This window comes from Phallusia mammillata, chromosome 1 (genome assembly GCF_965637545.1).
Source record: "Phallusia mammillata chromosome 1, kaPhaMamm4.hap1.1, whole genome shotgun sequence".
In the NCBI taxonomy this organism is placed as follows: domain Eukaryota; kingdom Metazoa; phylum Chordata; class Ascidiacea; order Phlebobranchia; family Ascidiidae; genus Phallusia; species Phallusia mammillata.
Window position 1 is genome coordinate 10,056,259 of NC_137252.1, and position 27,183 is coordinate 10,083,441.

Genomic DNA, 27,183 nt, shown 5'->3' on the forward strand with positions numbered 1-27,183 from the left:
GCCGGATCCAAATTTTTCAGATGTGTTTGCCTTTGAGGGACAACCATTAGTCTCTATAGTGGTAGCGAATTTGGGCAGTGAGTTTCCTATTCAGGCACCAGTTCAATTCTCTATTCCAGTTTCTAGAACGTCGGCCAATGAAGTAGACGCCAAGTTCAAGCAAAAAGCAGTCGGTCGCAAGGTTCGTTACCGACGCACAAAGTGGATTTGTGTATTCATTGATCCCATATTAGGGCAGTTCCATAGGAAGGGCTGCCAAGCCGTGGAGGGCAGCCAAACACCCCGTGTAACGTGCGCGTGTAATCATACGACAGTTTTCGGTGTTCTGCTTGCCGTCGACGCGGTCATTCTGCCCCCTTACATTAAAGTAAGTAAAAATATGAACGAAAGTTTTGTTTGGTAGATTCGGTACAAGCTTTTTTATCCTCAAAGGCAACAATTAGTTAACCGTTGGAAGTGTTTCACACAATGACAGTGTTAAAATGAATTTCAAATTGTACAATTGAGTCCTTTTAATTAAACCTATTGTTCAGAACTTGCTGTTATTCATCCTTGCTAGAAAGGGAAAAAAATACAATAGTTTAATAAACCAAGGAACGGCCCAAATTATATCAAACTGACATTGTGTAAATGCCAGTTTACTTTAAATGTTGAGTTTAAATCGACCTCTCATTTTAGGAGTTGTCCTACACCACCAATGGTGCATCAGCGGCTTTCCTTCTCGTGACAATTGTAGTTCTCCTGGGAACTCGCAAAATTGTTTCGAGCGACCGAACCTTTGTGCAAATCAACCTTTCAATGGCCCTACTGATGTTTTACAGTCTTAGTTTGATCCACGATGCCCTGGTGATGTTCCCATTTGCCTGTAAAGGACTCTCTGCTTCTTTGCACTATTTCCTGTTGTCTTCAGGTTAGTTTTGTCTCCAACTATTTATCATAATATGCTAACTACAGTCAGGAACCAATGTAACCATCAACAAGACGCGCCTTTGTTTTCCCCCTACAACGTGCAAAAATGGAAATACAACATTATGACACCATCGTGTTTAACAGCACTATCCCACGCAAATGCAAATTGTATAAACATGCCGCTAAAGATTGTTATTTGATTACGTGCCACACAAACCAGTCAACGGAGGCTATTACTTTTTAACAAAACAGCATGTAATCAAAACGAAGACTTCGCGTCATAATAAACAGTTAGAAGTTGTGTCAAAACAATTATTCAAATATACGTTCTCCAAATTGTACGCAGTGTTTTGGATGCTGATGGAAGGCGTCACATTGGCGATAAAAACTTCCTCCAAATCGCTGCAGTTCTCGACTATACCACCACTCAAACTCAACTTGGCAAGGTGTCTTTTCAGCTGGGGGTTCCCGGCGATAATTGTCTCATCTGCCTCCGCGGTAGCTTTCCTTTCGCCAGAGTCGTACCTTGCTCCTAATCCCTTGTACGAATCAGGCCTTGAAGCTTACCAATTCCAACGTTGTTTTATCGACTATCGTTCGCATCTCATTTACTGGTCGCTGATCGGCCCAATCTGCCTTTGCATCGCCGTTAACCTGGCTGTACTCGTTCATGTCGCCGTGTTTACTCACCGCATGAACGCGAAACAGCCCCAAGCTGCGCGAGTCAATACAGATGGAGATTTAGAGTTGGGACGCAGGATAAACGAAGTCGCTCAAGTCGCAAAGCTGCTCTTCCTGCTCACCCCGGTTATGGGAATTACCCTTCTTTTGGGAGTGTTTGTAGGTGAGTAGTATATACATAATGTTTGTAGATTGTGCATAAAAATGCGATATTATGGTATCACGCGACGGCCTACAATTACGTGACTATCCTATTTGTGCATAGTGTATTCGGTGTGTAAACATCCGAACCCGTTATAAAATCAAAAGGATTTTTTATTATTTACCGACCAAAAGCCTTTGCCTACCTGTGTTTACAAAACAGGCGTTGTTGTCGCTCTGTTTCTCATGAAAAAAAAACATGTAAACACCTGGTTTTTACCAGGTATTTGATCAACAGAGAGCAGTTGGGTTGGTAACCACACGAAGGGTCCAATATAGACAATTCGTGTGGTTGCGAAACAGGCGTTGTTGTCGCTCTGTTTCTCATGAAAAATAACAACATAAAAACACCTTGTTTTTACCAGGTATTGGATCTACAGAGAGCAGCTGGGTTTTCATGTACGCTCACGTGGCTATTAACGGTCTACAAGGTGTTTTCATCTTTGTTATCTACTGCATGTTGTCAAAAGGAGTGAGAAACGCGATGGAGAAGTTTTGTTCGCAGCCACAATGTTCCTATGGTCAATGACTATATTAGTCAAACTTACAACCCACAATGTCCGTAGCGTTCGCGTTCGCAATTGTCATTGACTGTAAGGTTGTCTCCTAAAGTAGTTTCAAACATTTTGATGTGACTTACATCGGCTAAACAGCGACCAGGCATCATTAATGGTGTAAACTGTAAAGTATGTACGGGCACTTTTTTACCTTCAAATTTATAACTATCAGGTAAAATTAAATGTGTTTCAAAATGTGATATAAATGTACAATATTTCATGTATTTTTGAAACTTATTAAAATTCAATACTTGTCGCTTTTTGTCATTGTTGTTGTGTTTGATCGCGTACACAGATACATGTTATCAAATCCGGAAAGTTGACTTTGTTTCTTTACTGTTTTTTTACTCAGGAGATGACAAACACAGCATTTTCAAATGATTTACTTACTAGACGAGCAATTAATGCATAAGCATAGATCAAGCACGTTACGTTTTGCAATAAAATATAACACAAATAAACAAACTACAGCACAAACAACGCAGTTTACACTAAACGAATTTACAAACACGAATTAAGGAAAGTCGTGAAAAAATAAACTTCCACAGGGATTCAGCGGTGGCGCCCTCCTTTGAGCGTTTTATAACCTTAACATGGGCGGCATGTGTGCTAGCCATACAACACAAAATATATTATGTGTGTGTGGTAGAAACCTTCTTTTGAAACAAATCTTGCAAATAGAAACAAATACTCCAGGATTGTTAAGAAAGATAAAATGCCCAGATCATGAACTATGCGTTTTAAACACAATAACGATCCCCACAAATCTGAGCTCTGCTGTAACATTCAAAAGGGATCTTTTTTAAATAGGGTCTTTACTCAGATTTTAATTCGGTGCAGGGGTTTGAGATGTTTTCTGGACTGTTCCAAAGAATTTTAAGAACGGTTTTAATAATATCGGAATAGGATTGGTATAAATGAGTGGGTTGAGGGCGCTGTTGATTGGAAGAAACACAATGGCTGACAAGGCGTACGTCACTGACGGAAGAACGACCTTGCTCATACTCAAAAAGGTCATCAAACACAAAGGAAGCCAACAGGCTATATCAGTTGCTATAAGTAAGGAGATTTTCTTATGCAGGGCTTGTGACTTCTTCTGTCGCGAAGAAGCTGAAACTTTATTGGCTGTATATTGCTTGTATATTACAGTATAGGCGGCTATAATGTAGACCAGGGCCAAAAAGTTGAAAGTCATCACTGCAAAAGTCATTGGATTGAGTTCTGCGTCTTCTTGACTGATGATGTAGAGTTTTGGAATACAGACACCGCTCTCGCTATAGTAACCGAAGTAACCTTTGACCTCAGGACTGACTTCAGCAAAGTTTTCCTGCAAATGTTTTTCAATTCCATACCAACCAGTAGGTGCAGTTTCGAGTGACGTATTTCCAGCGCTCAGTGCAGTGATCCTGTAAGCAAATCGTTGAAAGATAGGCAAAGTGACTGTGTCCGATGGGAAGAAAGGGCTAGCCGATATCCAAGCCTTAGTCACCATGGTACTTGCTAAAAATCTTGAAATCGGTAACAAAGCAATCACTATGGCGACGGTCCAAATAGCAACAAACCAGGCACCAACTACTCGCATGCGCAGCAGCTTACAGTTCATGGGCTTCAGGACGGTATACAAACGGTATGATGTAATCATAACCAATGTGAACACAGAAGCTTGACTTGAAAGCACAGTCAACACTCCGACAACAGTACAAGTCACACTGGTGCGCCAAGACTTATCCACAAGGCAGTATTTCCCCTTGTACAATTGTGACTTAACAGCTATAATAAACAGCACAATGCCCATGAGAAAATCAGCTATGGAAAGGTTCAGAATCATGCAATCGTTTATCACGGCGACTTTGGCCCTTTTATTGCCGCGAGGCCTGCGTAACTTCATTATGCTAAGTCCTGCTACCGTAAGGTTTCCGAATGTTGCAAAAAAGGCCATAAACCAGACAAGAACGCGAAGGAACGGCAATTTGATAAGTTCCTCACGTGATGAGATGCCACCCGCACTGAAAACATTTGGAGGACATTCGTCGGAGTAATCAGAGCAGTCTTGTTTTCCGTCGAGAACTTGGTTTCTTCTCACGAATAACGGGATTCCGTTCTCACAATAGAAATGGGTCGTGTCACTGCAGTTAAGCTCATCCGATTTATCAACGCAGTCTGTAGGGAGTTTCCCGTCACAGCGCTGCTCCAGAGCGATGTTTGCCACCTTTTTTGTGCCTGGAGATAGAAACAAACGAGTTTACTGACTTTGACGCAGATTGGTAACTGATGCAAGCAATTTGTATGAAGTGAAACAAAATTGTGTGTAAACAGATTGCACTTTTGCTTTCGCGTAGCACTTCTAAATTTAAACAGGGTGTGCAAGGTGCCAGAGTCAATAAAAAAACTTGTCAGTAGGTCTTTAGTGAGCCACAAGTTGGGAAATGTTTATTTCCATGGTAAAGTTATAGTTAGTTAACTTATATAAAACGTAAATATTTCCAATAAGACACTAAATATACTTTCATGGGAAAAATATATTAGTTCTATATGAGGTAGCTAACTGATTTTAACTAGTGATGCACCGAAGTTTCGGTTGGCCGAAACATTTCGGCCGAATACGCTGTTTTCCTTTGTTTCGGTTTCGGCCCGAACCTTTTGAGGCGGGTTCGGTGCATCACTAATTTTAACCATGGAAATAAACTTGTCGTTATAGTATGAAATGTAAATATCGTTGCAAGAACGATAACAAAATAGGGAATGATTTCTAAAATCAATTTACCCGGATTTATAACAAATCAAGCATAAATTGTAATTATTTTTTTAATTATTAACGCATGCGCAGTTATGGTTGGTTTGTAAACCATGAGTAAAAGTGTTAAGCCTTATGAACATGCTTTTTCGTGTAAGTGCATCGGTGCATTTATATTTAGAGTTTTTGCCCCTCCCAAACACACCGCTGTACATGTGCCTGAATTTAGCCCCATTTTTCACCTGTCGGCCATTCAACTGTTCCAGCGTCACACTCAAATCTGCGGTCCGAACAGTCTCTTTCATCAATTCCGTCTGAACATTCGACCACCCCATTGCATATCGACTTGCCTAAAGCGAAATTGATTTTTCCCAAACATTGTCTAGTTGTCACGTTAATGGACTCTGTTAATCCGTAGAAACCTGGTGGGATAACTAGCTGTGAATAGAACAAGAAATAGATTGGTGTAAAAGGTTATTTTTCAAGCATTTACCGGCATTTTTATCTTCAGGGCTTTTACCTAACTAATAAGTTACGACTAAACACGTTTGGACATTTTTAAAGATTTTTTACAAAGGTATTCAGAATTATTTGAAGTTATTTTGAACTTACTTGAATGAGGGGCATAGCGTCACAAATAGGCAATCGGGTTGAGCAGTTGGCACTTTCGTCACACTCATCTTCAAAGTTCTTGCATTCTGTAATTCCGTCACATCTGAGCAAAAAAAAAAGAAATTTGCAAAACGCCATACAAACAGGCTCTGTTTTTGTGACAAAAATCTGATACAAAACAAGGTCTATTTTTTCTCTGAATTCTTATGATGCTTCTGTATTGGAATAAGTTTAATATCAAACCTTTTAGTCATTTCCGGAAGGAACGACTTAGCAAACGACTCAAGATCGCTGCCATATAATGCAGCTTCAATCTCTTTTTTCAATGGTTCACATACAAAGTCAAATTCCACCATTGAGGAGTTTGCCGCATTCGATAAAGTACAAATCTCTTCGTCCAACTTCGTCGAAGGACAATCCAGTTTTCCGTCGCACACTGATTGAGGCAATAAACATTTTTGATCTCCAGCACACCGCAAAGTTCCAATCTCACAACCATGTTTGTTTGTTTCACTTGAATAACTGACTTGCTCGCAGAATTGCTCAATTCGAGGAGTTGCTCGACTCTCTGAACACAAACATTCGTCAGAAAAATCCGGGCAATCGACAATTCCGTCGCAAATTTGCCGCGATGCGATTACTGTTCTCCCGTCAAGACAGCGCAAGCACTGTGATGTCGCATTGCTGCTGAAGCATAAATCGGAGTCGTCGTCGCAATTTGAAAAGTCGTCGTGTAGCATCCATTGCGGTATAGAGCAGTAGCGACTTCCAGCGGCGTGATCGCGATTGCATTTGAAACCGGTCAGGCCTGTTATGTCGTCGGTATCGTTGGCACAGTCAGAGTAGGTGTCGCAAGACGCACCCCAGTACAAACATTTATTTGGTTCCGCCGAGCATCGAAACATCCTGGGTTCAGTACAGCTCTCAATCTCATCGCTACAGTCACCGCAGTGATCCATGCCGTCGCACAGCAAATAGGTGGGAATGCATCGCTTGCCGTTGTGACAAAGAAACTCGTTTTTCAAACAAGATTCGCTAATATTTCGCGGCACCTCATCACTGCCATCCTTGCAGTCGGTCATCCTGTTACCATTCCAAGAACGTGGAATACAACGTCCACTGTCGTTACATCTAAATTCCTTGTTAGTTAAACACGGAATAGATTGTTTTTCATCAGTACCGTTCGGGCAATCGGCATATCCGTCAACAACGCGATATCTTGGGACACAACGTCCATTGGACTCGCATCTAAACTCAGTTGTATCGTTGCATTTCGGCAAAGGCTGAATTTCATCGTTTCCATTTTCACAGTCTTCGTATTGGTCCATTACCCAGTCACGTGGTATACACCTTGACTTTTCATTCTGTAAAACGTTGCATCGAAATTCGGTATCAAGGCAAGTATGGAAACCTTCTAGTTCGTCGCTTGAGTCGCGCAAAAGCATTGTGTGGCAATCTTCTTTACCGTCTTTCACCATCCAACGAGGAATACAAGTTCTACCGGTGCGACACTGGAATTCTAAACAACAACACAATGACCTTACTTTGCCAACAAAGTCTGCTATTAACATCACAATAAAAAATGCCATTACCGTCAAATCGACACGGAAGTGTGGTGCTTTCGACGACTTGACAACTTAGTTCGGTGTTTAGATATTGCCTTTTCATGCATCTGAGCGACAGCCGGCACCTTACTTCATTATCCGAGCAATTTAATGGTTCTGTAAACATATGCAATATGTTGACTGAAAAGGCCGTATATGTGTGCATCCACATGTCTGAGTTAAATGCTGTCTTCGGTTGTTAATGTTGTTGATGAATATCTGATATAAACAAATCATGGTTCAAAGTTAAACAAGGTTAAACCAAAGTCAAACAGTAGGCCTAGCTGTTCAAATTTTGTTGAAACAAAGAGGCCCAAAACCAGCATGCGATTTTGCATGTCATATATGTCGTGAAATCACAGTGTAAATATTGTTTCTATGTTTTTGAATGTTTGTTACTTGCCAATGTTTTCATCGCTTGCATCAGCACATTCAGGTGTTCCATTTCTGACGCTTCCGCGCTTAATGCAATTTGAACTATTCTCGCATCGAAAATAGCCATCCTCAGCCCTGCAGCCTTGTGATAAAACTGCCATTGGTTTTGTGTTGACTGCAATTGAAAAATGATATACATAAATTGGGTTTTGAAAAGTCAGGAATTATGGGCAAAGATTGAAAAGTTTCATTTATCTAAAGTGATGTTTTAATTACCATAATTAAGCTTATTAGTTGGCGATCTTTTCAAACAACCCAAAGGTCAACTAAAGTACTAAACTGTACACAGATTTTCTTTTATCATATCTTGCAAACCGAAACCAGATTTTTTTGTTTCAAGCTACAATTTACCTTTCAAACTGAACATTAGAACAAACAACATCAAAGATCCAAACAAATTCCATCTTGAGAGGTTCATATTTAACTTTTATGATAAATGATCCTGCGAAAAAACTTTCGGTTTCAAGTTGTTAGTATACCTAAAACCAATTAGTTAATAGAAGTATCGATTTCTCAACATGTGTGTGTTTTAGGGTTACGCTCAACATTTTTGAACTTGAAACTAACTTACAGTAAACCTCTGTTAATCCGGATCTTCGGTCCGGATTTCTCCGGCTCCGGAAATCTGGATTTCCGGAAATCCGGATTCGGACAAAATTTGAGGTACAAATGATTTGTGATACAGTAAGGCTTGAACTAATCGACATTGGTTAATCCGGATCTCGGTCCAAAGGTCTAAAACTCGGGTGGTATAAAGTTTAGGGGGTTTGCAAGACCTGCTAAGAATATTTCTTGAACATCCATCTTTCTAATAGGCTAGGTGAGCGATTAAGAAAGCAAATGGCGCAAAAATCGTATTTGGCAACGACTATTTGCTCTTTGTTTAAAATAGGTTCTTGGTATTCCAACGTTAAGTTTAAAACGAAAGTAATAAATGAATAAAACACGCTTTCAGAGACGTGGCCATAAAGCTTTAATTTACGATACCTGATTTACACCTGAGTTTTTAGCAGTTTTTTATGTTCAATTTATGACACAAGTTTAACATTAAACTTTTGCTTCGGATTTGTAAATGGTTGACTTATCTACACCGTGTTAAACACATAAGATGTTATAAAAAAGGGTAGACCTTCCTTAATTGCTTCACAAATTTATTTTGTTTTAGATGTTGTAGGTCCATAAACTTAATGCACATCATATAATGTGCGCAACAGCCGCTGCAAGGACCACCAAAATGGTTTTCATGTACTGATTAGATGCAAAACACCTCACACCAAAGCCGTTGTTAACACTATAGGGCCTGTCTGTTATTTACGAAACTCGTTTCCGTCAGTTATTTCCTTGATTTTATGGCTGCGTTTAAGGGCGAGAAACATTTTATTTGCTTTGCTAGGTTTTATGGGAGAACCAAGTATTTCGTTTTCAAGGAAGCAACGTGCACGTTCTACAATTTTATTTTTAAATGTAAACCTAAAAAAGATTTTACACCGGAAAACGTAAATGAGGTTGGTTTCTGGTTGTAAATTACAAAAGGGGTGTTAGTCTACTATATGGGGTTTTGTAGTAGGCCTACCATATTTCCATCACCAAAAACAAGGACAATAGGTTACTTTGTTAAAAAGAACATTTAAAAGCTACTTTTGGGGTCCCCCGAAATCACCAGATATTGGACGATTTTTTTGCCTTCATCTAACCTAGAATAGTTTGGATAAAGTTTAAAGTAAATCAGCAAATCATCACAACTCGTATTAAACATGTTTGTAGTGTCCCAAAGCTGCTATGTAAAATCCACTATTTCGCTGAAAGATAAGCTAAACATGCATTTTTGCCTGTTTTTTTGAAAAGCATATAGCCTGTAATTGTCACGTGTATATTTAGTAAATCAAAAAGGAGTACACTTTTTTACTTAAAAGTTATTGTCACCAAGCTTTAACAAATCAAAATGAACTCTGGGTCCAGCTCCTGCTCCGGCTGATCTAATAAAACAAATTCGGACACTTCGGTACCACGACTGGTGTACACCTCTGCCGATTAATGGTGCTTAAACCAAATTACAATGGTTTGAAATTAAAAATGGAATATTGGGACATTAAACACATTGATTATTTTTAATATTTAGGAAAAATTTGCGTGTTTTTCTTTTTTTAACAGTGTTCGAACCAGGGAGTCGAACCGCTTGTCATATGGGTTCAGGTTCGGTTCGGGTTCACTTTGTTTTGTTTTTAAGGGTTCGGGTTCGGTTCAGGTTTTTAAAAATGTTTATTTTCGGGTTCGGGTTTTGTTCCGGTTTGGGCAAATTATCCGGTCCGAACCGGTTTGCGGTTTTTAAACCGGTTCAAATGTTCATTCGTTTAAATTGAATTCTACCCATCATCTACCCGGCCTTATAAAACTTAAAAAAAAATTGACCGTGTTATATTTGACACGCCCTATAAGTGTTATCTTGCGTATTCTTTCAGTGCGCAAAAAATCCAAAAATATAAAACAAACTGCATTTTTACTGGTTCGGCTCCGGTTCGGGTTTTTAAGAAATCGTAATTTGCGGTTCGGGTATAATGAAATTAACCGCTCAAACCGGTTCGCGGGTTCAGGTTCAGTTCCGGTTCGACTAAAAAGCATGCTTTCTCTATAGTAACACAGTAAAGCAAATTTAGCTTTCCAGTCAAAAATACAAAACAGTTTGCGTAGTTTTCTTCACAAAAAACGCCACTCGTCACATCTAACCAGGGAGTCGAACCGCTTGTCATATGGGTTCAGGTTCTGTTCGGGTTCACTTCGTTTTGTTTTTTAGGGTTCGGGTTCGGTTCAGGTTTAAAAAAAAGTATATTTTCGGGTTCGGGTTTTGTTCCGGTTTGGGCAAATTATCCGGTCCGAACCGGTTTGCAGTTTTTAAACCGGTTCAAATTTTCATTTGTTTCAATATAATTTTACCCATCATCTACCTGGCCTTATTAACCTCCAAAAGAGTTTTGACCGTGCACTGTTTTTTTTGACAAGCCCTATAAGTGTTATCTCGCGTATTCTTTAGTGCGTTATTTTGAAAACAATCACAAAATACGAAATCCGCTGCATTTTTACTGGTTCAGTTCCGGTTCGGGTCCAACGCCAAACAAAATATGGGGTTCAACTCCGGTTCGGGTTTTTCGAAAATCGTAATTAGCGGTTCGGGTTCGGTTCGGGTTTAATGAAATTAACCGCTCAAACCGGTTCGCAGGTTCGGGTTCAGTTCCGGTTCGACTCCCTGGTTCGAACCCTTGAAGAGCAGTCCATTATACCAGGGGTCACCAAACTTGTTTCACTGCGGGCCGGATAAGTTTAATAATGATTTGCGCGGGCCGCATACTTTACATGCCCTAGCGCCGTCTTTCCAAAGCCCGCGAGGCGATTTTTATAGGGGCGGCAAGATATGGTCTTTTATCTTTCTACAATCCCATTTAAAATCTGGTGATGTGACTGTTAAATTGTATAGTTAGTCGCATCTTACGGTCAATGCTTGTATATTCCGTCACAAGTAACAAAAGAAAGCAATTGTTTGCACACAATTAACACTTGCAGTCTTGTTTGTGAGGCAACAAACCGGCTTTGGATCAACCTTGGGCGTTGTAATCCTAAGAAACTATTTAATAACAATTGTATGTTTCGTGACAGGGTAACTTTCGTACGAAGTAGATTAATTTTTGAATGCTACAAGTTATCATTACGATTTGGCAAACCAAAGAATGTGGTCGCGGGCCGGATGAAATGACCTCGAGGGCGGATCGGGCCCGCGGGCCGTAGTTTGGTGACCCCTGCATTATACGAAACGTTTTACCCTGTAGGTTTGGATTAATGAATACAATGTAACGTGCTCACTCCCAGTGTTTTGCATGCTATTTGCTGATTGGGGGTTTGTCTTGTTTCAAAACATTTACAAAATGGCCTCAATAGCAGCGGGAAGATTGTTCAAATTTTCTGGTATGTTTTTTTATTCACACCATACGTAGTTTTAAAACTGCTTCTAATTTTTGTGCTTTAATATTGCTTTTAACAAATTTTGTTTCCTTAATTTTTTTCATGATACTTCTAGTTTATTGCACCTTTTCACAAAATCAACAATTTATTTGTTGCAGGGCCTGCAGTGAAACATTTGAAACCTTCTCCCAAGCTTTTAAACTGCAAGGTAAAGGTATTTTGTATGTCTTTATTTTACCTCCCAAAATTTAGTTCAGATAATAAGTTTAAGGATAAACCCTTTCTCCTGTGATAATTTGTCATTAAAATGTGGTTGGTTTAAAGAAATCATTTCACAAAGAACTATATTGTCGACATCATGACAAGTTTTATGTTTTTTTACCCCACACTTTAAAGACATGCTTGATAAAAAATGTTTTAAATACATACTGTCTGTGTATTTTATAAGCTTTGTAATTTGTTAAGAGCAAATAAACTCGTCGGCAGATTCCTTTTCATGCAACATCGTCAGACAGTTATTAAAACTTTTTATATTGCCTTGCTTTGTTGACCAGTTTACTGCAAATCTTCATAACCTTCTACTTTGTTGGTTGCAGAGGTATCAGCTGATTGCGAGTACATTTATAGGCAGAAGATGTTACGCTAAGGAAACTCATAGTCGGGAAAAAATGCACATGAACATTGGAACCATAGGGCATGTTGATCATGGAAAAACTACTTTGACTGCTGCAATCACCAAACGTAAGCAAATTTCAAAAATGTGTGACTTGTAACCGTGTTATCATACTAGAGCCAAGATAAATATAAATGCCAAGTGACTAAAAACAATCAACAATCAACCAAAAATGTGTTAATTTTGTGAAAAAGTAACGGTAATGGTCAAATTTCTGCTTGCTGTTACTGAAACATGGCATTTTGTTGTTTCAATGATAAAGTAAGTAAGCGTTTATAATATTTTTTGCGAAAAGCGCTACCCAGCGGTACTAGAAAAAACGAATATGTTTCTCATAATTTTCGAAATTTGTTTGCGTTAAACAAGATTGCAAATGGGTCATTCCATGTCAACTGCCCAGGCCAGTTAACCCACCCCCTTAGATTTTTATGAAATTTAAAATGTAAATGCAGCTAGTTACACTGATTTCAACAAAAAAATTTTTTTTGAAAACTATCAATGTTTCACGAAGTTATGACTTTTTGATAATATGTCAAAAATGTGATCACTGCAGCGACGCGCATCAATGATTTTTAAAATACTGTGTTTAAAATGTCATATTTCTTTCTAATTTGTGTATTGTGGTCATTTTAGTAGGTTAGGTGAACCTTTAGGTCCTTCTCAATCACCTCATTATAGTTTTTCCTGTTTTTGAAATATGGGTCAGTAATTAAAGGGGGTTCAGTTTGGGGGTATGCGAATGTGCATTCATATGTAACGACAACTTTAAAAGCTCATATCTTGGAGTGCACACTAGCTAGAAAGTTAAGTAATGGCTCAAATGAAAGCTCTTGCTGAGTACTTTACTTGTTCATAATTTTGTGATGCTTTTCTGTAATTTGTTTGAAGCAGGGTCATAATAAAACACAGGTTCATTTTTCGGATATTTTTGTGATACTGCTTCTATTATCTAATCTTTATGTGCCCTAATTTGTGATTAAAAGTTGTTAAGATGCAAACGTTTAGTGTAGGTGTCTCACTGGATACTTAATGCCACAAAAAGACATATCCAACACGAAACAAGGTATTTTACCAACTGACTCTCTAACAGATGAAGAGCAAATGCTTCTGAATATTCGACTTGCTGCTGATAAGGGTAATGAATGTTGTTTAGAGAACGGATGTATTTTCCACAAGTACAATTACATTGGTTGGTACCCTTCCTTGCAGAAGAAGTGTTGTGATCCTTTTCAAGTCCACACCAAACCAGTCAAAAACCGTAGTATACGTTCTATCACTTGGGAATGTTACCAAAAATATAAAAATTACAATTTGAACATTGTAAAAAAAAAAAAAAAAAAAGGTGTGTGTCAACTGCAGTACAAGAAACTCTCCCTCAAAATGTATCATCAAATGAAGAAGCTTCGAGTTCGACTGACAGTGATATATATATAACATTGCATCTACTGTTGAAGCAAATGAATCTTTCAGCAGACTTAATAAAAGTTTACAGAGCGTTGAGGTGATTACCTGTGAAGTTGCATAGTGTGCCTTCAAGCAGTAACATTTTCTATGGGAAAAGAAAATTATGTCAAATTCATGATGCCTTCATGCAAAGATGTCCAATTTTTTTTAATGTCAGTGACGTAGACCTATAGCAAGACCAACCTGACACTAAAGATGAAGACAAAATGAAAATAAAACCTTTTTGCCAACATTATCTCTAAAATGAAAAAAATTAAGAACAGTGGCAGTACGATAGCAGAAAAATACAAGTCCCCACAATGATACCCAAGCAACTGGTCAAGAGAAAAGACTACCTCAAACGGAAAATCACACCTTTTCACTGTACAATGTTTAAATTGTAATTTTTATATTTTTGGTAATATTCCCAAGTGATAGGACGTATGTTACGATTTTTGACTGGTTAACTGTGAACTTGAAAAGGATCACAACACTTCTGCAAGGAAGGGTACCAACCAATGTAATTGTACTTGTGGAAAATACATCCGTTCTCCAAACAACATTCATTACCCTTATCAGCAGCAAGTCGAATATTCAGAAGCATTTGCTCTTCATCTGTTAGAGAGTCAATTGGTAAAATACCTTGTTTTTGTGTTGGATATGTCTTTTTGTGGCATTAAGTATCCAGTGAGACACCTACACTAAACTTTTGCATCTTAACAACTTTTAATTACAAATTAGGGCACATAAAGTATAGATAATAGAAGCAGTATCATGAAAATATCCGAAAAATGAACCTGTGTTTTATTATGACCCTGCTTCAAACAAATTACAGAAAAGCATCACAAAATTAAGAACAAGTAAAGTACTCAGCAAGAGCTTTCATTTGAGCCATTACTTAACTTTCTAGCTAGTGTGCACTTCAAGATATGAGCTTTTAAAGTTGTCGTTACGCATGAATGCACATTCGCATACCCCCAAACTGAACCCCCTTTAATTACTGACCCATATTTCAAAAACATGAAAACCTGTAATAAGGTGATTGAGAATGACCTAAAGGTTCACCTAACCTACCAAAATGACCACAATATACAAATTAGAAAGAACTACAACATTTTAAACACAGTATTATCAAAAGCATTGATGCACGTCGCTGCAGATCACATATTTGACATATTTTCAAAATGTCATAACTTCGCGAAACATTGATAGATTTTAACAAATTTTTTGTTGTTGAAATCAGTGTAACTAGCTGCATGAACATATAAAATTTGATAAAAATCTGAGAGGGTGGGTTAACTTTTGCCATTTTTCTGGAACGTTTGACATGGAATGACCCAAATATGGTTTTAATCAACAAAATCATCGATAGTAAGATGCCTCCAACAAAAATAAACTAATTTTTGTGGTTGCAATGACATAATTATCCACAAAATAATCGGAAAAATTTTCGGTCAGGATCCCGGGATTCCTGGAAAATGAAAAAAATATTTCCCGAATCCCGGGAATTAAAAAATCCGGGAAATATAGGAACCGTAGTCATGCACTTGTTATCGTCCTCGTTAGTTTTATGCTTTTGTTCTGTTGTAAACTGTGTGAACCTAGCTAGCTAAAATGTTTTTAGTGTTTTTAGTTTTATCCTATTTTATTTTGTATGCTTTTACACCTGTTCTCCTTCATTTAACCTTTGTTGTTTGCAGTTTTTAGAGAATGATAATGCCTGCATAGGTGAAATATAAATATATCGATTTTAACAACTTCGTGTCTATTGATTTTGAGTCAGAAGCATTTGCTTCTTAGTTATCATTTAGAGCCGAGATAGTGATGTTGTTTCGACATACCTATTTAAGATGTATATATAACCAAATATTTCACACAACTTTAGTGCTGTGCTAGCAACAAATACATAATAAACAAAGTATTGACCACAAACAAGATATTGCCATTTTCTAAATAGAAAATAAATTGAATTCCTATAAATTGGTTTTACAGATTTAGCAGAAAAAGCTGGTGCCGGAAAATTTTATGCATATGACCAAATTGACAATGCTCCAGAAGAAAGAGCGAGAGGAATTACTATTAACGCGTCTGTTGTCGCTTACGAAACAGAAAACAGACATTATGGCCATGTTGATTGTCCTGGACATGCTGACTACATCAAGGTATAAAATTATACTTTATACACATAAGTTATCGCATACTATTGTTTACAATATCTTTGTTTAACAAATTTGTCGTTCAACTGGTGTTAAAGTAAACAAAATACTAGTTGTTGTTTCAAGAACTTGTATTTGCTGACGTTTCGTCCACCAGAACGGTAGGACTTCTTCAGAGCAATGAACGAATAATACAGCGGGCACAGAGATGAAAATGTATGGAAACAGCGGGATACGATGCACAATAATTACATTAGGACAAAGGCTTTCCGTGAAGAGTTGCGTGTGCTACAAAATGGCAGAGCGTAACTAATGCACGATATTTGATGGGGAAGTCGGACGCAAAATGTCACGGAAAACTGCGCTGAGGTTTTTGCCATCGTTACGATTTAAAACATTTGAATTAGAATTTATGAGGCAACTTTCGAAGACCAATCTTTTGGATCAATTCGGTTCTTGTTTTAAAATTTGGGCATCGTTCCAATTAATGCGGTGATCACTTCCCCATCAAATATCGTGCATTAGTTACGCTCTGGCATTTTGTAGCACACACAACTCTTCACGGAAAGCCTTTGTCCTAATGTAATTATTGTGCATTGTATCCCGCTGTTTCCATACATTTTCATCTCTGTGCCCGCTGTATTATTCGTTCATTGCTCTGAAGAAGTCCTACCGTTCTGGTGGACGAAACGTCAGCAAATACAAGTTCTTGAAACAACAACTAGTATTTTGTTTACTTTAACACCAGTTGAACGACAAATTTGTTAAATATGCAACCTGGTGGACGAAACACCTGTCCAATATCTTGGTTGATGACAAAATTTCATTTTTATTTCTTACAAACAGCACTGCTTCCTATTATTCTGGGGTAAAATGGAAAAAAAGGAAACAGTTTTTTTGGGGGATAAACCCTTGATTCTTTTTACTTCAAAAAGCTGCCAAAGAGAATTTTGCCTAAGTGAAAGCAATTTGTTAAAAATACCTAAACTTCGGTTTCACTAGAATATGATAACGGGAACTTCAAAAATGGATGCTGCCATCTTGGTCGTGGCTGCAACAGATGGAACGATGCTTCAAACAAGAGAACATTTGCTTCTTGCCAAACAAATCGGTGTTAATGACTTGATAGTATACATGAACAAAGCTGATGTGGCTGACGAGGAAATGATCGAACTGGTGATTTAACAACCATGTTTTAAGGTTTATATATTTGTTATTACATATTTTACATGATTTCAGGTTGAAATGGAAATTCGTGAAGTTTTGACCAACCATGGTTTCAATGGAGATGATACACCTGTTATTATCGGATCTGCCCTCTGCGCCCTGGAGGTGGAAATTTGTTGCAAATTTTAGTAATAAAACTGAAAAAATTTAGTAAAAAATAAAAATCAACTGTTATTCTTAACTTGATTTAGTCTAGAGCGATTCTAAGTATTTTCAAATCAATTACATTTGTCAGTGGTCTTGAACTGTGTTACAGGACAAAGAACCAAAACTCGGAAATGATTCAATTACAAAACTGGTTGAAGAAATTGACAAACTTCCCATGCCCAAGCGAAACTTAGATAGTCCTGCAGTTCTTCCTGTTGAAACAACTCATAAAATACCTGGAAAGGGTAGGCAGTTGTGTTACATTTGTGGTAATGCTTTATTCCCCGCTAATCCTAAGCAAATTATGTGAAAATCAGAGTAAACATAAGTTAAACATAAAAAATACTCATTAAAAAAAGTTAAACATAAAAATTTGGTTTCCTGAAAACTTTTTTCGATTGAATTCAAAATAGTTCAATTCTTTCATAAACAAGTAAAAAGAAAATGTTTTGTTTTGCGAATAATGGTTGCATTTTGTTCATTTTGTTTTAATTGGCTGAACATCTTCAACTGTTTTTTGTTCTGTGTGCCAAATTATAGCAGCTTCTATTTCACTTACAGGAACAGTTGTTACTGGCTGTATGAGTCAGGGAGTTTTCAAAAAAGGAGATGCAGTAGAGATCATTGGATATGGAAGTACCCTAAAGGCCACCATAGCTGGTGAGTTTGGTTGAATGAACCATAATATCACAAATTTTATTCATTCACAAGTCACACACCAATTGTATAGATCAGTGGTTCTCAAACTTTTTTTTATTGTGGCGCCCCTGGACTTGCGATGCACCAGCAAATAAAAGTTAATAAGGAAACTTATTATTAAAGCTGTGTTTAGTGATACAACAACAAAAAACCACGAAACGAAACTATTCTGCGAAAAATGAAACGACGCACCAGGGCGTCGTGACACACAGTTTGAGAACTACTGGTATAGATGCATGGTTTTGCATTTGAAAGAATTTACTGATATTCCAGCATTTACAGTAAAATTTCCCACTGACAGTATTGATAACATAACGTTTCTTCTGATCTGGACGTTTTGTCAAATAAAAACAGATTTTACCGCAAGTTGGGTATACATTGTGTAACATTTTTTTTGCATCACACAAAGAAATTTCCATGTATTATTGTTTGAACTTCTTCTTTTAAACAAACGCCAACAACATATTGCAATTTAGGAATGGAAATGTTTCACAAAACACTGGAACGCTGTGAGGCAGGTGATTCAGCAGGTCTTCTTGTTAAGGGAGTAAAGAGAGAAGAATTGAGAAGAGGGATGGTCGCTGTTGCTGCCGGACAAATTAGGCCAGCAAGAAGTATAATTGCACAGGTATGATTCAAAATTATTTGGTTTGTGGCAGGAAAAAGTTTTTAGGAAAAAAGTAAACATATTTGTCAAATGAAGTATTATTGCTCAGGTATAGTTTAAATTTGTCTCAATTTTGTTATCACCATGCAATATGGTAGTTTTTTGCTGATTGAGAAAAAGTTTGAAAACATTTATTGGCATGAAACTTTTTTTACTGTATATTTTGTCACACAGAAGAATAATGGCACAGGTATTGTGTCCACTTGGAATTTGTGTCCATTTTTTATCACAGTGTATTAGGTTCACTTATATTGTTTTTCAGTTTTACTTGCTAAGTAAAAGTGAGGGTGGAAGGGACAAACCAATACCTAATGATTTTAGCGCAATGCTCTTTTTTAAAACGTGGAACTGCGAGGCTCGGTCAGTCATAGAAGAAAATGTAAGTTTTGAACTTAATACAAACACCTTACTTACTAGACTAGTATTAGCTTAAATTGCTGCACAAACATTGTAGTCCAAGTTACATTATTTTTTTAAACCAAAAATGGGTGCTTTGAAGCAAATTCCATTTTGGGTTTGAAAGAATATTGCAGCTAACGTATTGTTAAGTGTATGAGTGGCGTAAAAACTCCACAAAGTGTTTGTCTAACCCAGTGGCCTTACCTCTCCATTATCATTACCCCTAAATTTCATTTACCTTCTTTTTAATGACTAAAATCACTATGGCGTCACAAAACTAAAAAATATTTGTGTAGTTACATTCTGAAAACGTCAAACAACATTTTCGGGGTGATGAGGCACATATTAGGAACCACTAGTCTTAAACTTACGTCGTTTGCCCCAGTTGTAGAAAAACATTAAAAGTCAAACGTTTTTGTAACCACGTCATTTTAGAATTTTTTTTATCTTTGTTTTACTTCTACAAGGACCTTGTAATGCCGGGCGAGCAAGGCAAAATGAAGTTCGTCATTCGCGTTCCCATGGTGATGATCGTCGGCGACCGATTCACACTCCGCACTGGAAGCGTCACCGTCGGAACTGGCATCGTCACTGAAGTCATTGAAGCGGGCAAAAAGGAAAACTTTGACATATTTGAAGCAATACGAGTCGAAAACAAGCGACTAAAAATGTTGCAAGCGCAGCAGAAGAAGAAATAAGGGACGCCACCACACGGGGGTTTCCACTCTCAACGCAAAATTCGTGCTAAACTCTATTTTATGGTTGTAACCTTTTCTGTAGTGAATTCCTAAATAAATTGCCCACTATTTTTACGCATATCAGTTTGAAAACATCTGAATTGGACGTTGCAGGCGCTCTTGCTTGCCAAGTGGAAAAATGGCCATGTCCGTTTATGTTTCTGTATGTTCCACAGTGTGTTGCTGAAAATACACTAATATGCTGAATTAGCGTTATCAAACCAGGGTTGAAATCCTCACTCTCTCGTGTTTCTGTGAGCAGGGAAGTATTTGGAATCCGGATGCTAGTGTTAGTTCCATATATATGTAAACATCGGTTCTATGTAATTCCATGCTTGGTAAATATAAATCATATCTACTATGTTCGAACGTATAGATTATCCAGGACTTCGATGAGTAGGCTACGGTTGTATACTTTGCAAGTTGCTGAATTTAATTTATCTGGGTAAATTTCAAGATCTCAGATAATTATTGACTAACCTATTTGGCATTCGCTACAATGGATTTCAATGGGACTGTTCACACCAAAGTCTATATAAAACACAAGTTGTCCAACCTATTGTTACGCAATAAAGCCTATGGAGCCATTTTGTGTCCAAAATGATACTGTGGGTAGAGAAAAATAACACATAAATTGTCTGATTTTTACAAACTGGAGAGCATAGACGCGAATTTGATTCGCCAAATTGAATGAAAATTTCGGGTTCTAACATTTCAACGCAATATTAAAAGCTAAATTGCTGTTTTTCATGTAAATTTGGCCGCTTAATTTTCATGTAAACTTCAAATATTTGCGTTCAGCGTGCATTATCATGCTCAAATGTTAGAACCCAAAAGTTTCATTCGATTTTGCCTATCAAACTCGCGTTAAATCCCACCAGTTTGCAAAAATCAGACAATTTATGTGTTTTTCTCTATACCTGCTGTATTAATTTGGACACAAAATGGCGTCCATGCGGCTCTATCGCGTAACAATGGGTTGGACTACTTGTGTTTTATGTATACTATGGTTCACACCGGACGCGGCCTTCGCTCAACTTCGCTTTGCTGCGTCCGGTGTAAACTGGCCTTAATGCATGTGGCTCTTGTACTGAAGGTACACTTGGTCTATTTTGGATGTGTGTTTTTTTTGTTTTGTTTTTCTGCATAACCCAAAGTTTTTGTCGACTAAACACAGTAGAGGTAAGTATTTTAAGTTGTGCTCTGTAAATTTGGCCAGCAGTTTACCAACAAGGCCCAAAACGGACTATGTCGTAAACTTTCCGATGTACGTTCGACAGTTTTGAGTTAAACCCTATCAGGGCAGAAATAACAAATCTGAAACAATTGCAGACGTGGTCCTTATCGTTTGTTGTTTAAAATCTGCTTATAAAACCCTGGGAAATACTCGTGCAACACACAAATGAACACGCGTGCAACAAGTATTTTAGGCCTAGTGTCCCTTGTGTTTTTTGAACCGCTTCAAAAACACAAGGAAAAAACTACTTTCAAATATCAAGGTTATTCAAACTTCGTTGCATTTTGCATACATTTGATTAGAATGGCAAACGACTCGCGGTATCTCCTGTACAACATGACCGACACAGTTTTTTTAAGTTACTGGTATTTTGATGAGAAGTGTATAAAGTTGGCACCGAAAATTCGTTTGGCCAATCCTTTTTTAAACCGTGCACGCGAAAGTTTAATTTTGGCCCAAATTTTATTATGTTACAAATTTGAGGGAGTGTTTTTTGTTTATGTTGCGACGTTCCAAAAAGGATGAAAAATACAAAAAAATAATCAAAAAATTTAGTTTCGGCTTTGTGTTAACCACCGATTAAAACAAAGCGAAACAGATGTGAAAACGAAACGCGATACGGTTATGCAATATACAACAGTTTCGACCATCAGCCACACAACTCAAATTTCACCATAGAAAGGTTTAAAATGAGATTTTTATTTACCAATAGCGAGAAGGTGTACCTAATGATAGCAGTATTTTTTAACCACACACATGACAATTTTAGCAAACTAGCGGCACTAGTACAGGTGGTGAAGTACAGGTTAGGATAGATATGATTTGTTACGAAATTAATTAGAGCTTGTGGTATATTATTCGGGTTTGTCATTGGTGCTGTAGTTCGCATGATTTTTTTTCATTTGTACCAAACGCCCATGCAGAATATATTTTCCTTGGTAGCGCTTTCTGCAAGTATCAATAATATGCAACGTCTTTGAAAGTTTGCTATTTGCATCTTGCCCCCGAGTTCGCAATAAGGTAAATTCGTTTTATTGCAGTTGATAACTTACAATAGGCAAGGTCTATTTTTTTGCTTCAGGACTGTTGTGAAAAACATAGTTTAATTTAGAAACGGTTTAGTAATGGATGCCAACTTTACCACCTCTGTCCTCACCACAGAAGAAGCAAATATCACTTCTGATGAATTTGCGTCCCGTTCGTACGAGAGAATCATGATTCCACCTCTGCTACTCACATCTCTCTATATTTTTATATGTTCGTTAGTTCATCAAGAACGAGGCAAAGAAAGGACGGGTATATTAAAGCTAACCAACCGTCTTGTTTCGATGGCAGCTGTATTCTCTCTCTTTGGTTCCTCTGTATTTGCAATGGACATTTTTCTTCATACCGTAAATTCGGCCTGGTGTGTAGCATCAAACATCATGCGTTGTACCGCTCTGGTGGTTGTTAGAACAACAGTGTTCACAGTACTTTGGCTTCGACAAAAAACCCTGAACAATTCTATCACCTTCAAAAGCAAATTTGTGAAACGCACCATCGCTGCAATCAGATATGTAACCTTGACTTTGGTGGCAGTCAGTCAGATCACATTTCTCGTTGCTGGCACGTCTCGAGGAACAGACGCGACCACCTGGGGATGCGAATACACTGGGGAAGTGCGCTTTAGTCTTTTGGCAACTTCTACTTTAATCTTCACACTGAGTCAAGTTAGCGTCCTGGTTCTTTCCATTGCCCCCTTGACATTGCGAATTAGTGATGAACAAGTGCGTAAAACTATAGTCCGAATCAGTGTGAGCACAGCAACCGTTTTCGTTTCTAATTTTATTTCGATGGCTGTTGTGTTTATGTTTACAGAACAAATTGGCCAGTGGGCTTCTTTTGAGTTTTTTCCTCTCATTATCCAATGCGTTCAGTTTTTTCACGTGTTGTGCTTAATTTTCACTTTCCGTGACTATCACGTGCGTTTAAATCCGCTGTGTACAAAACACAAGGTAGCAAACAAAGAGAATTGCGCAGTAACACCTGTTGTCCAAAATTGTACAACTTCTTTCACTACAAAGACAAACAAAATTTCAACTAACAATGTGGAACAGAAGTAAAAAAACAGTTCGACTGACAACATGGAAAAGAAGAACTGAACTGTCGGCCAAAAAGGATTCTAAAGGACTTATTGATTCAATACACCTCATGCAGAGATGAAATCATTTTAAGCACAAAAAAATACATTTTGTACATTAAATAATATGGCATTATTTGTCTTTTTAACGGTTTGAATACAACGTGTTTTGTATAGTGTTTGTGTTGTGTTACATGAACTATAGTTGCCATCGACATTTTGTGTCAGCTGTAATCAATAATATGCAGAAAGCAGCAGAGTATTTTGTGCATATCGGCTGGATTTTAAGAAAGTGACATGATAAAAAACTGAAAACAAACAATGTAGACTAACAGGTGAATTTAGTACTTCAATACAAACACGTAAATTTGTTGGCGTGCCAGGGGTTGCCTATCCCTGAATCACCGTATGCAGACGAATCCGGTTAATCGCATCATCGATTTGACAAGAAATTTGATGCGCTTAACCGGATTATGCGATAATCCGGTTGCTGGGTAAACAGTACACGCCGTTAACATAAGTGCTTATTTTCACTTTCCCAGCTAAAACATAGTTGCAGTTGCACTCAACTATGGCTACAGAGCAGTATTTTTTCTCTTTTGTTGCCGAGAATAGAAAGAAGTACTCTTAAATCAAAACTAGATTTATCACTCTCAGGGACGAACATGACAACTGTTGTGGGTATAGTACAATCGCCCAAGTGTGTTGAAGAGACAGTATCAACGCACACACACACACACTCTTTAATTGACGCACATGTCACAGTTCGCTTGATTTGTACTTTTTCTTGCAGCCAGATCTAAAAAATGTGTTACATCGCATCGTAGCCAGTGGCGTATGCTGAACTTTTGGAAGGTGCCCAACATTTTAATTTGAGAACTTTCCCTAACGACGGTCTATGACGTTTTGGTTCTGCTTTGGAAAGTTTCCCTTATAAATGTGCTAGGCCTCTCGCTTAATATGCACGTCCAATAGCCTGTTGTTTCTTGCCCATTTGGTTTTCTAGTTTAAACCAACGCGTTAAGCGGCAAAGTGATAGGTGCGGATTTGTAAGCATGCCCAAACCTGAAAGTACACAAGACCGAAACCCAAAGATGGCAGTACGGTACGGTACATATTGCATTGACCGTACCACGTACCTCGTTACGTAGAGCGTACCGTACCAACGTACCGTACCAAATGTCAAAAATCAAAACGTACCATATCACCGTACCGTACTTGAGGCACGGTAAGCAAAATCGTACCGTACTTTTAAATAAACCAATCAGGATTAGGTTGGATACATTTTGTGACACGCACTTAAAGGAGGGGTGTCTAAACAAGCTGCCCCACTACAACCAGCTTATTCGAATTTAATATTTTGTGCTTATGTAACACGCCTTTTCAGTTCGGTGCAGACATGCCGTTTTCAGTTGTTGCAAAGTTTATTCACAGCATAAAATCGGTCATATAAAAGTCGACGGGTAAAACACATCTGTCCGTCATCACCACCAACCACGACTACACGTACATTCCCTGCCACGTCGAGTATCGTCACTTACAGAAGGAACACTGGGGGCGCCACAGAGCAAATGTGACGCAATAATTATGTAACACACTCCCCCCTCCACAAAAAAATAGAATGTCCACATTCGATAATACAAATACGTACAGAGGCGAAGTTCGCAAACACAACTACATTAGGCCACTGTTTTTCATTTGTCAACACAATCTTATAAAAAGAGATTTAACTTAACACAGATTAAAATAATGGATTGACACAGAATAAACAATGAATTGACACAGAATAAATAAACAAACAACGTGATAAGTGCATGTATAGAACAATTATAACTTAATGAAAACAACTACAATGTGAAAAACAATTACAAAAACGTATAACGTAGTGAAACAAGTAAGAAAGCATTGATGTGGAAAAATGAAACACCATGTCGTAACACAAAAAGGACAAAGCACAGGAAAACCGTGAAACAAAAACAATACATAAATTTAATTTGTGCAAACAAGGCATCAATTTAGTTTGTGCACAACTTTTGACTATAGTTTGTATACAAACAAGGTGCATTTAGTGAAATATTTAAACAACACATACAAGTAAACAACCTAAAATTATTGAATCTCAACGGCGGGGTAAATTGTAGGCCGACGAACATTACGCCGTGGTCTTGTATGCACGCGCTCTGCACACTGTGGCGTATTTTTACGTGGTGCAAAGTACGCTCCTGGAGGCGGAAAATTATGCACATTCTTGGGTTTTTCGGCCATCTGTTCACCATCGTCCACATCCTCGTGATTGTAATTGTTGTGTCGACTAAAATCGCCCCTACTCGGTTTTGGCCTATTGAAATGCACAACCTGTTCTTTTCCTCGGCGATCTCTTGTCGTGTATAGTTTACTGGTGAATTGACACGTACAATGGTATAGGGGCCCTTGTACGGTCTTTTGCTTATGTTTGATTACAGCTGACACAAACCACTATTACTCACAAAAATGTTGGCACGCGAAGTCATTACCCTTAAGAACCACATGGAAATAACAAGTAGCCTAATTCAGCACGCGCCGCAAAGGTTGCCGACCCTGGAGTAGTTCAATTCTATGCGACTGCATGTTTTCCAACAACCGTAAGCATCTGATGCACTGTTCCATATTTTATTAATTTCACACTAAATTTTCCTTTTTTCACAAATTTCCAACCCAAGGTGGATTATTACAACCTCCAAATTTTACAGTGTAGCAAGAAACTACAATCAGCGTCTTTGCCGAAACACCAGTTTCGTAATTTTAACACGTCTAACTCTTCATTTGCACGTTTTCATATCACTATTGGAGATTGGATAAGGCAACAAAAAAGGATCAATGTGCAGGGCTTTGAGATAAGACTCGGGGTAAACGGAACGCCTATTTAATCTCCTAATAACTTTTCAAAAAGTGAATTTATTCAAGAGCAACTACACTTAGTCGTTTGAACGTTGTGCAGCCATTCTGGGATTAGAGGTTAAGTGCAATAGTTATCTTAAAAACCTTATGCGTAGTTAAGGTCAGTCTTCCTTTTACATTAATTGACAGTCAAACAAAAGTCAATTTGAATTTTAGACCGTTGCTTCAGGGCAGGCAATTAGACGTGCACAATATTAAAAAGGATTGCCCAGTTAAGGTTGCGCACAGATCGTTCGATTTTACTATCATATCGTCTTTTCTTTTAAAAAACTCGGTGTGTGCGACTTTCACATAGAGATCATCAAACATTCCTGGAAAATCGCTGCTAAGCTACTACGTTAATTTGTTAGTTATGTGTAGTGAAGTTTGATTTATAGTTGGTTCTGCTACTCAATAGCTATATACGGTAGTTCAGGGATAGGCAACCCCTGATACGTCAACGAATTTGTGCCAAATGGAGTACTCAATCAACCTGTTACATTGTTTGTTTTTAGTTTGTTTTTTATCATGCCATTGACAAAATACTCTGCTTTCTGCTTATTATAGATTACAGCTGACACAAACCATTATTATTCACAAACATGTTGGCACACGAAGTCATTGCCATATGGAAGTAACAAGCAGGCAGGCATAAATCATCACGCCCCGCTTAAAAAGTTGCCCACCCTGAAGCAGTTCAATGCTATGCGACTTAATGTTGTTCAACAATCGTAAGCTTCTAATACACTGTTCCATGTTTTATTAATTTCACACTAAATTTTCCTTGTCAAACAAAAAATGCGTTCAATATAATTGCCAAATAAAATTTACTAAGATCAAACTGCTGGACGAGGTCAAGAAGTACGTAGGCTTATGCGTTTCTGCTTGCATAAAAAATTAGGCTATACGAGATAAAAATAGAGTTCAATTTGGTACAACAAAATTTAAGTTCGATAACGATTAAAAAGACGTGGTGCATGCACAAATAAAATAAAAACACCTACAAAAGCCATATTTGCTATTTGTAAGTTGTTTTGCTAATCGATGGCACACAGGCCATACGTACAACCCATCTCAAA

At 37.9% G+C, this 27,183-nt stretch overlaps 2 protein-coding genes across 2 annotated transcripts; one reads left to right on the forward strand and one right to left on the reverse strand.

The window, feature by feature from the left end:
• Window positions 1-2,715: 2,715 nt before the first annotated feature.
• Window positions 2,716-5,502, reverse strand: LOC145228386 (relaxin receptor 1-like). Its single transcript, XM_080093437.1, has 2 exons — window positions 5,325-5,502; window positions 2,716-4,568 (listed from the first exon to the last, which is right to left on the reverse strand). The coding sequence occupies exon 2, from the start codon at window positions 4,285-4,287 to the stop codon at window positions 3,175-3,177; it is 1,113 nt and encodes a 370-aa protein (XP_079949563.1). The 5' UTR covers window positions 4,288-4,568; window positions 5,325-5,502; the 3' UTR covers window positions 2,716-3,174.
• A 6,002-nt stretch (window positions 5,503-11,504) lies between these two features.
• Window positions 11,505-20,039, forward strand: LOC145228333 (elongation factor Tu, mitochondrial-like). Its single transcript, XM_080093366.1, has 11 exons — window positions 11,505-11,687; window positions 11,843-11,892; window positions 12,281-12,425; window positions 15,793-15,962; window positions 16,959-17,132; window positions 17,196-17,288; window positions 17,440-17,575; window positions 17,892-17,990; window positions 18,506-18,657; window positions 18,959-19,075; window positions 19,563-20,039. The coding sequence occupies exons 1-11, from the start codon at window positions 11,600-11,602 to the stop codon at window positions 19,791-19,793; spliced, it is 1,455 nt and encodes a 484-aa protein (XP_079949492.1). The 5' UTR covers window positions 11,505-11,599; the 3' UTR covers window positions 19,794-20,039.
• Window positions 20,040-27,183: the final 7,144 nt, after the last annotated feature.

Bases quoted from the DNA above. Each gene is read 5' to 3' on its own strand.
- LOC145228386 (XM_080093437.1), bottom strand. From the start codon at position 4,287: ATGGCCTTTTTTGCAACATTCGGAAACCTTACGGTAGCAGGACTTAGC.
- LOC145228333 (XM_080093366.1), top strand. From the start codon at position 11,600: ATGCTATTTGCTGATTGGGGGTTTGTCTTGTTTCAAAACATTTACAAA. The intron at 11,688-11,842 runs GTATGTTTTTTT...TATTTGTTGCAG, and splicing joins AAGATTGTTCAAATTTTCTG to GGCCTGCAGTGAAACATTTG. The intron at 17,133-17,195 runs GTGATTTAACAA...ACATGATTTCAG, and splicing joins ACGAGGAAATGATCGAACTG to GTTGAAATGGAAATTCGTGA.